The following is a 10,949-nucleotide window of genomic DNA, read 5'->3' on the forward strand; positions in this document are numbered from 1 at the left end:
AAACAACATGTTCAGTCGCCTCCTTGTCTGAAGGACAAACGGATGAGCAGGATAAAGCCCTGCATGAAGGCTTCATTGAAGACCACACATTGGCTGCTACTGTAGGCTGAATGATAGAACAGCTATTTCCATGTTAAAACATTATTGGATGCATTTTCTGCACTGTTTTTGATGGTAGGCCACTCTGGTAGGCTATGATCTAGATTATGATCAAATAGCCACAGCAGCCTACTACAGCAGCCTACTACAGCAGCCTACTACAGCAGCCTACTACAGCAGCCTACTACAGCAGCCTACTACAGCAGCCTACTACAGCAGCCTACTACAGCAGCCTACTACAGCAGCCTACTACAGCAGCCTACTTAGCCACTGTTAAAACTGTAACTTAAAGCGGGTACAGCCTATGTTCAAATCAAACTGTCTGTCACATGCGCCGAATACAACAAGTGTAGACTTTACCGTGAAATGCTAACTGATAAACCCTTAACCAACAGCGCAGTTCAAGAAGAACATAATGTTCCCAGTGTGTGTTGGAAGTTGCACAGAATTTTCACAACGTTCAAGTTTGGGCTCAGCAGACCAGAAATATGCTCAGTGCTGAAAAAAAAAGAGGGACCCTAGATATGATTTTACAGGGCCCTAGATATGGTTTTACAGGGCCCTCGATATGGTTTTACAGGGCCCTAGATATGGTTTTACAGGGCCCTAGATATGGTTTTACAGGGCCCTAGATATGGTTTTACAGGGCCCTCGATATGGTTTTACAGGGCCCTCGATATGGTTTTACAGGGCTTTTACAGGGCCCTCGATATGGTTTTACAGGGCCCTCGATATGGTTTTACAGGGCCCTCGATATGGTTTTACAGGGCCCTCGATATGGTTTTACAGGGCCCTCGATATGGTTTTACAGGGCCCTCGATATGGTTTTACAGGGCCCTCGATATGGTTTTACAGGGCCCTAGATATGATTTTACAGGGCCCTAGATATGATTTTACAGGGCCCTGGATATGATTTTACAGGGCCCTCGATATGATTTTACAGGGCCCTAGAGAAATGCACTGAGATCACCAATGGCCAGAGGACACGGCCTAACTGAGTTCCATTCCATCCAACCTCCCTTACATTCAGGAACAGCCTTTCATTCTTCAGCAGACTTTGATGTCTAAACAGACTGTTGTCAGTGTGTGTGTGTGTTACTTGCAAACACTCTTTGCCATATTAGATTTGCTCTGAGACCCGCAGCGGAAGCAGCCTTTGATTAAAGAAGAGAAAGAAAGATAGAGAGATTGAGGAAGGAATCAGACACATTAAAGGTGGGAACGTACAGAGCGATATGCAATGGTGTAGACCAGAGAGTGAGATGAGAGGTGGGCTTCTTTCCTATATGGTGTCTTTAATAAATTAAAAACACTTTGTTTTCATGAGGAGGTTGGGAGTTTGTCAGTGAGTGTATGTGTGTGGTTTTGTGTGCGCCTCTCTCTCTCTCTCTCTGTGTGTGTATATGTCTCTCTCTGTGTGTGTGTGTATCGCTCTGTGTGTGTATATATGTCTCTCTCTCTGTGTGTATGTCTCTCTGTGTGTGTGTGTGTATGTCTGTGTGTGTGTGTGTGTGTGTGTTTATGTCTCTCTGTGTGTGTGTGTGTGTATGTCTGTGTGTGTGTGTGTGTGTGTATGTCTCTCTCTGTGTGTGTGTGTGTGTGTGTGTGTGTGTGTGTATGTCTCTCTCTCTGTGTGTGTGTGTGTGTGTGTATGTCTCTCTCTCTGTGTGTGTGTATATATATATATATATATATATATATATATATATATCTCTGTGTGTATGTCTCTGTGTGTGTGTGTGTGTGTGTGTGTATGTATATGTCTCTCTCTCTCTGTGTGTGTGTATATATGTCTATCTCTCTCTCTCTCTCTCTGTGTGTCTCTCTCTGTGTGTGTATATATGTCTCTCTCTGTGTCTATATGTCTCCACCCGGCACAGCCAGAAGAGGACTGGCCACCCCCCTCTCTAGGTTTCTTCCTAGGTATTGGCCTTTCTAGGGAGTTTTTCCTAGCCACCGTGCTTCTCCACCTGCATTGCTTGCTGTTTGGGGTTTTAGGCTGGGTTTCTGTACAGCACTTTGAGATATCAGCTGATGTACGAAGGGCTATATAAATACATTTGATTTGATTTGATTTGATTTGTGTGTGTGTGTATGTCTCTCTCTCTCTGTGTGTGTGTATATGTCTCTCTCTCTCTCTCTGTGTATGTCTCTCTCTCACTCTCTGTGTCTCTCTCTCTCTGTGTGTGTGTGTGTATGTGTCTCTCTCTCCGTGTGTGTATATGTCTCTCTCTGTGTGTGTGTGTCTCTCTCGCTCTCTCTCTTTGTGTGTATGTCTCTCTCTCTGTGTGTGTGTGTGTGTCTCTCTCTGTGTGTCTCTCTCTCTCTCTCTCTCTGTGTTTTCTGCTGTCTCCTCAGTGAAGGTGATGGGTTGTTTTGAACACAAAGGCCAAATATTGTTTGCCAAGCACACACACTTATGGTGAGGAGGGGAGTGTGAATACAACGCTAAACAAACACAGGAGAAACCTTGGTGGGAATTCCTGAATGCACCGTGTGACAGAGCTTGCCAACCAAAAGCACGCCAACCAAAAGCACACACACACTATACCAAATGATGTGTTTGTTCAATGCTGAGGGGTCTGTGTCAACCTGAAGTCCCAAGACAGCACTGTACCTGTTCACGAGTGCTTCACTTGACACTTAAATCTCAACAGATTGATCGGTTTCATTTTACTCGTTATGCCAGGTAACGTTAAGCCAGGTAACGTTAAGCCAGGTAACGTTATGCCAGGTAACGTTATGCCAGGTAACGTTATGCCAGGTAACATTATGTGCAGAACCCTGTCAGACACACCCCGGGAATGGCTGAATTGGGCTCAATGGAATACATTATATTTCCGTTGCATCGATAAGAACGCTAAAGCTGCGTCAGACACTTAACACATCGTCTCGACACCACAAGACAGACTACTTTATTTTGACTGGTTTTTGTGGAATTTAAAATTTAAAAAGTAGTAGACATTGTCACACCCTGACCTTAGAGAGTGTTTTAATTTCTCTATTTGGTTAGGTCGGGTGTGATTTGGGTGGGCATTCTAGTTTTTCTATTTCTTTGTTGGCCGGGTATGGTTCGCTGGAGCCTCCAGCAACGGTCGGCGGTCCAGAGCCTCCAGCAACGGTCCAGAGCCTCCAGTGACGGTCGGCGGTCCAGAGCCTCCAGTGACGGTCCAGAGCCTCCAGCGACGGTCGGCGGTCCAGAGCCTCCAGCGACGGTCGGCGGTCCAGAGCCTCCAGCGACGGTCCAGAGCCTCCAGTGATGGTCCAGAGCCTCCAGTGACTGTCGGCGGTCCAGAGCCTCCAGCGACGGTCCAGAGCCTCCAGCGGCGGTTCCCAGTCCAGAGCCTCCTGCGAAGGTTCAGGAGTCCCCGGCGACGATCTACGGTCCGGAGTCCCCGGCGACGATCTACGGTCCGGAGTCCCCGGCGACGATCTACGGTCCGGAGTCCCCGGCGACGATCTACGGTCCGGAGTCCCCGACGACGATCTACGGTCCGGAGTCCCCGACGACGATCTACGGTCCGGAGTCCCCGACGACGATCTACGGTCCGGAGTCCCCGACGACGATCTACGGTCCGGAGTCCCCGACGACTATCTACGGTCCGGAGTCCCCGACGACTATCTACGGTCCGGAGTCCCCGACGACAATCTACGGTCCAGAGTCCCCGACGACAATCTACGGTCCGGAGTCCCCGACGACAATCTACGGTCAGGAGTCCCCGACGACAATCTACGGTCCAGAGTCCCCGACGACAATCTACGGTCCGGAGTCCCCGACGACAATCTACGGTCAGGAGTCCCCGACGACAATCTACGGTCCGGAGTCCCCGACGACAATCTACGGTCCGGAGTCCCCGACGACAATCTACGGTCCGGAGTCCCCGACGACAATCTACGGTCCGGAGTCCCCGACGACAATCTACGGTCCGGAGTCCCCGACGACAATCTACGGTCCGGAGTCCCCGACGACAATCTTGGTCCGGAACCTCCGGCGAAGATCCACGGTCCGGTTCCACGGAAGCGGAGGGATCAGCGAGCGGAGCGGGGTCTACGTCCCAAACCGGAGCCGCCACAGAGGCTAGATGCCCACCCAGACCCTCCCCCATGGAGTCAGGTTTTGCGGCGGAGTCCGCAACTTTGGGGGGGGGGGGGGGGGGGTACTGTCATGCCTTGACCTTAAAGAGCCTTTTTATTTCTCTATTTGGTTAGGTCGGGGTGTGATTTGGGTGGGCATTCTAGTTTTTCTATTTCTTTGTTGGCCGGGTATGGTTCCCAATCTGATCGGATCATACTTAGGCAGCCTTTTTTCCCACCTTAGTTTGTGGGATCTTGTTTTTGTGTAGTGTCTGTGAGCACTCCAGTCGTTACGTCTCGTTTGCGGTTTATTGTTTTGTTGGTGAGTTTCGATGAATTAAAACATGTGGAACTCTATACACGCTGCGCCTTGGTCCAATCATATCAACGAGCCTGACAGACATTTAATACAGATGAAATTAAAGCAACTTCCAAAAATTAACACTGGGATACAGTGGTATTATGTCTGATTTTGCAAACAATGTAAAGTATGTAGACAGGTAGATGTGTGTGTGTGTGTGTGTGTGTGTGTGTGTGTGTGTATAGATAGGTGTTATTTACAGCCAAGCCTGTTGATTTTTAATCTGAGGGTATCCTGCTACTGACATACTTGTGGAACTATGTAAAACTACTTGTGCATGACAAGTCATTTTTCCAACAATTGTTTACAGACAGATTATTTAACTTACAATTCATAGCATCACAATTCCAGTGGGTCAGAAGTTTACATACAGTAAGTTGACTGTGCATTTAAACAGCTTGGAAAGTTTGAGTCAATTGGAGGTGTACCTGTGGATGTATTTCAAGGCCTACCTTCAAACTCAGTGCCTCTTTGCTTGACATTATGGAAAAATCAAAAGAAATCAGCCAAGACCTCAGAAAAAAAATTGTAGACCTCCACAAGTCTGGTTCATCCTTGGGAGCATTTTCCAAATGCCTGAAGGTACCACGTTCATCTGTACAAACAATAGTATGCAAGTATAAACACCATGGGACCACGCAGCCGCCATAATGCTCAGGAAGGTGACGCGTTCTGTCTCCTAAAGATGAACCTACTTTGGTGTGAAAAGTGCAAATCAATCCCAGAACAACAGCAAAGGCCCATGTGAAGATGCTGGAGGAAACAGGTACAAAAGTATCTATATCCAAAGTAAAACGAGTCCTATATCGACATAACCTGAAAGGTCGCTCAGCAAGGAAGAAGCCACTGGTCCAAACCTCCATAAAAAAGACACTACGGTTTGGAACTGCACATGGGGACCAAGATCGTACTTTTTGGAGAAATGTCCTCTAGTCTGATGAAACAAAAATAATACTGTTTGGCCATAATGACCATCTTTATGTTGGAAGGAAAAAGGGGGAGGCTTGCAAGCCGAAGAACACCATTCCAACCGTGAAGCACGGGGGTGGCAGCATCATGTTGTGGTGGTGCTTTGCTGCAGGAGGGACTGGTGCACTTCACAAAATATATGGCATCATGAGGCTTGAAAATTATGTGGATATATTGAAGCAACATCTCAAGACATCAGTTAAAGCTTGGTCGCAAATGGGTCTTCCAATTGGACAATAACCCCAAGCATACTTCAAAAGATGTGGTAAAAACAAATTCAAGGTATTGGAGTGGCCATCACAAAGCCCTGACCTCAATCCTATAGAAGGTTTGTGGGCAGAACTGAAAAAGTGTGTGCAAGCAAGGAGGCCTAAAAACCTGACTCAGTTACACCAGCTCTGTCAGGAGGTTCTGGGCCCATACAACTCTCCTTCCGTGGCCTCCAATTGCTCTTAAATACAAGTAAAACTAAATGCATGCTCTTCAACCGATCGCTACCTGCACCTACCCGCCTGTCCAACATCACTACTCTGGACGGCTCTGACTTAGAATACATGGACAACTACAAATACTTAGGTGTCTGGTTAGACTGTAAACTCTCCTTCCAGACCCATATCAAACATCTCCAATCCAAAGTTAAATCTAGAATTGGCTTCCTATTTCGCAACAAAGAATCCTTCACTCATGCTGCCAAACATACCCTTGTAAAACTGACCATCCTACCAATCCTCGACTTTGGCGATGTCATTTACAAAATAGCCTCCAATACCCTACTCAACAAATTGGATGCAGTCTATCACAGTGCAATCCGTTTTGTCACCAAAGCCCCATATACTACCCACCATTGCGACCTGTATGCTCTCGTTGGCTGGCCCTCGCTTCATACTAGTCGCCAAACCCACTGGCTCCATGTCATCTACAAGACCCTGCTAGGTAAAGTCCCCCCTTATCTCAGCTCGCTGATCACCATAGCATCTCCCACCTGTAGCACACGCTCCAGCAGGTATATCTCTCTAGTCACCCCCAAAACCAATTCTTTCTTTGGCCGCCTCTCCTTCCAGTTCTCTGCTGCCAATGACTGGAACGAACTACAAAAATCTCTGAAACTGGAAACACTTATCTCCCTCACTAGCTTTAAGCACCAACTGTCAGAGCAGCTCACAGATTACTGCACCTGTACATAGCCCACCTATAATTTAGCCCAAACAACTACCTCTTTCCCAACTGTATTTAATTTATTTATTTATTTAGCTCCTTTGCACCCCATTATTTTTATTTCTACTTTGCACATTCTTCCATTGCAAAACTACCATTCCAGTGTTTTACTTGCTATATTGTATTTACTTTGCCACCATGGCCTTTTTTGCCTTTACCTCCCTTATCTCAACTCATTTGCTCACATTGTATATAGACTTGTTTATACTGTATTATTGACTGTATGTTTGTTTTACTCCATGTGTAACTCTGTGTCGTTGTATCTGTCGAACTGCTTTGCTTTATCTTGGCCAGGTCGCAATTGTAACTGAGAACTTGTTCTCAACTTGCCTACCTGGTTAAATAAAGGTGTTCTCAACTTGCCTACCTGGTTAAATAAAGGTGTTCTCAACTTGCCTACCTGGTTAAATAAAGGTAAAAAATAAAAATATAAAATATAAAAATATTCACCCAACTTTTTGTGGGAAGCTTGTGGAAGGCTACCCAAAACATTTGACCCAAGTTAACCAATTTAAAGGTAATGCTACTAAATACAAATTGAGTGTATGTAAACTTCTGACCCACTGGGTATGTGATGAAATAAATAAAATCTGAAATAAATCATTCTCTCTACTATTATTCTGACATTATATACTATATATACATATGTATATTTTTTTGTTTTTATATATATATATATATATATATATATATATATATATATATTTTTTTTTTTAAATCAAACAGTTTGTAGGATCTTCATTGTCCAACTGTTGCATTTGTTACAATTGTTTTCATCACCTTTTAACAATTTTGATGAATGTTGCTCATGTGTCCACACACACACACCTGTCAGAAGTAAAGGGAGGTTGGAGTATTGAAAGGATCCAAACACTGGAGATCAGATCAACCTAACAACAATCTGCATACAGACCCAAATTACCCAATACACACACACACACACACACACACACACACACACACACACACACGAGTGCGAGACGAACCAGGGCCTAGAGCATGGCACAGAGGTGTAAGTGATACTGTGGTATTTTCCTCTTTCTCTGCCCAGAAAGAGGCTCATAGCAGACAGCTGTGTGTGAATTAGAGGGACAGACTGTTATAATGTAGGCATTCTGCTGTGGATGTGGCTGTAGTCTCCAGGCTAAGCTAAATGACACTTGTGGGTTGTTAGTGTTACTGTGGTTCTACAACACTGAGGACAATGTTACTGTGGTTCTACAACACGGAGGACAATGTTACTGCGGTTCTACAACACTGAGGACAATGTTACTGCGGTTCTACAACACTGAGGACAATGTTACTGTGGTTCTAAAACACTGAGGACAATGTTACTGTGGTTCTACAACACTGAGGACAATATTACTGTGGTTCTACAACACTGAGGACAATGTTACTGTGGTTCTACAACACTGAGGATGACCAGGTCAACAAGGTAGCTATGACTAAAGGTGAGAAAAGAACAGAACTCTGAGGACAATGTTACTGTGGTTCTACAACTCTGAGAACAATGTTACTGTGGTTGTAGAACACTGAGGACAATTTTACTGTGTTACTGTGGTTCTACAACACTGAGAACAATGTTACTGTGGTTCTACAACACTGAGAACAATGTTACTGTGGTTCTACAACACTGAGGACAATGTTACTGCGGTTCTACAACACTGAGGACAATGTTACTGTGGTTCTAAAACACTGAGGACAATGTTACTGTGGTTCTACAACACTGAGGACAATATTACTGTGGTTCTACAACACTGAGGACAATGTTACTGTGGTTCTACAACACTGAGGACAATGTTACTGTGGTTCTAAAACACTGAGGATGACCAGGTCAACAAGGTAGCTATGACTAAAGGTGAGAAAAGAACAGAACTCTGAGGACAATGTTACTGTGGTTCTACAACTCTGAGAACAATGTTACTGTGGTTGTAGAACACTGAGGACAATTTTACTGTGTTACTGTGGTTCTACAACACTGAGAACAATGTTACTGTGGTTCTACAACACTGAGAACAATGTTACTGTGGTTGTAGAACACTGAGGACAATTTTACTGTGTTACTGTGGTTTTACAACACTGAGTACAATGTTACTGTGTTACTGTGGTTCTACAACACTGAGGACAATGTTACTGTTGTTCTACAACATTGAGGACAATGTTACTGTGGTTCTACAACACTGAGGACAATGTTACTGTGGTTCTACAACACTGAGGACAATGTTACTGCGGTTCTACAACACTGAGGACAATGTTACTGTGGTTCTACAACACTGAGGACAATATTACTGTGGTTCTAGAACACTGAGGACAATGTTACTGTGGTTCTAGAACACTGAGGACCAGCAGGTCAACAATATTCACAGGTCAGAAAACCCAACTGGTACTCTCTCTTCTCCTCCTGCTGCCTGTACCCTATATCCTAAATGGGGTCTCTCGCCCTTTCGGTTTGTCTTTCCATTGCCCCATGCAGCTGTCTCTTTCATTCCCTCTCATCTGCCTTCGCTCCTCTGCTCTCGATCACCTCCGCTCTCCCCGCTGTCTCTCTCTCAGGCAAAGTAACAATAGAGTGTCTAGGTCATTAGAACAGGTCAACACAGGAAGCTGACTTCCCTGGTGTAGGCAGGTCGTTCATCACCACGGACTAAGACATACACACCACTAGATGAAACAACATCTAGGCTTCTCCTGACAGGCCACTTATGACATGGACTGTCTATCAAGATTACATTCAACTTCTATAGTTCTATATTCACCTTTCATTGTTTTATAATTCAATTGAGTATTGTTAATGTGCATATTTTAGAATACATTGTAGAAGTCTGATGTGTCTAGGCCTAATTAACCAACATTGTTCATAAGGACCTCTTTCAATGTCATCTGTAACAAAACAACTGCAAGTATAAATCCATTGTGATCAGAACTCAATTCATTACTAAGAGTAACCATATTACCACCCATTATAGGCTACAGACAGTTCGTCCAAAACACCAGTTGCTTTGTTGTTGAAACACTTGTTACTGTACATTCACACAAAATTGACTTACACAAATCAAAAACTGAGACTCACCATCTCGCCTCACGTTTGACGACCGCATCACCTTGGCGGACACTACTTGGGCTTGTGTGCCCCCGGTAAAGCCCACCAGCAGGGCGAGCAACAGCGCAAGTACCACGCGCCCAGAGATGTTCATTCTGTCCGTGGCGTTTGCACACCCTAAACTAAATTCCCAAACGTGGAAGGACAATTTACTGTTCTGAAAAGAGACCAATTGCCTACTCGTGTTCTCTAGAGACTCAAGTAAAAGTTTGCTTAAAACTTTCGTGCTGTTCGCATCATTTCTCCCGATTTGCTTTTCACTGTGAATTTGGACTGGAGCAAACTGCCTGTCTCAAACTCACCATGCATGAGCTCTGCGGCTACAGAACACCGAGCAGGTTCATATACCTCAGACATATACTCCCGTCCACGGTCAAACACAAGCACGGGCGCCGATTTCTTATCGCGAGTTAATCCTCACGGGTAATTCCATGGGAAATAGTCCACATTCCTTTAACTTCTCTGATATCAGAGCGAGATGGAAATGCGTTCCAACAACTGAACTTCGAGGCTAAAATTGTGTGTCTCTCGCCGTAGCTATCTACACACACACTTGTGTGTGAATCTTCAGTCGGTCAGTTGATCAGAGGGGCAGACTTCAGTAGAGGAGGGTTGTCGCTCTTCCGTGATCCGGGACGAGGAAATAGGCCAGAAGGAACATTTTAGCGGAAAAAAAGAACGTGGGAGATTACAGTCACAGTCAGACACACATACACACACAAAGAGAGAGTGAGAAGGAGCCAGGAAGGGAATTTTCAGCGAGAAAGAAACTTGACCAGAGACGAAATGAACAGGAGGAGAAGAGTCACTGACAGCATTGCACACTGACACTAATAAAGTATGGCCTCTGGGCAAAACTTGTCCCGGGAAGAACTCGGACATGAATTCACTTGTTGAAGCGCCTGTTGAATAAGTGGAAACCATGTCTGACAATGTTCTTCATTTCATAATTTCACTGAGCAAATGCAAGCATGTCTAAAAGAGTTCCAGGCTATTATACAGCATTATTACATCTAAACGTTTCACTAATTTGGTTTATGTATGTATTCTGTTCATCAGGCCTTGTTATTTTCTTGTTTTGTAGATACTATAGGAGGCTTTGTATTGTGACAAGACAACAGTCTCTCCCTC

At 44.9% G+C, this 10,949-nt stretch overlaps 1 protein-coding gene across 2 annotated transcripts in view; it reads right to left on the reverse strand.

Annotated features, from left to right (window-relative positions):
• The window catches only part of pdgfd (platelet derived growth factor d), a 95,841-nt gene extending 85,135 nt beyond the window's left edge, over positions 1-10,706 (reverse strand). Inside the window, exon 1 of one of the 2 annotated variants that reach the window (XM_031795710.1) lies at positions 9,789-10,706. In XM_031795710.1, the coding sequence (XP_031651570.1) occupies positions 9,789-9,912 (124 nt within the window). In that variant the 5' untranslated portion in view covers positions 9,913-10,706. The remainder of the gene's footprint in view (positions 1-9,788) is intronic. The other variant, XM_031795711.1, reaches the window with a different exon arrangement.
• Positions 10,707-10,949: the final 243 nt, after the last annotated feature.

The sequence above is a fragment of the Oncorhynchus kisutch genome, linkage group LG18, assembly GCF_002021735.2.
Source record: "Oncorhynchus kisutch isolate 150728-3 linkage group LG18, Okis_V2, whole genome shotgun sequence".
Lineage (NCBI taxonomy): Eukaryota > Metazoa > Chordata > Actinopteri > Salmoniformes > Salmonidae > Oncorhynchus > Oncorhynchus kisutch.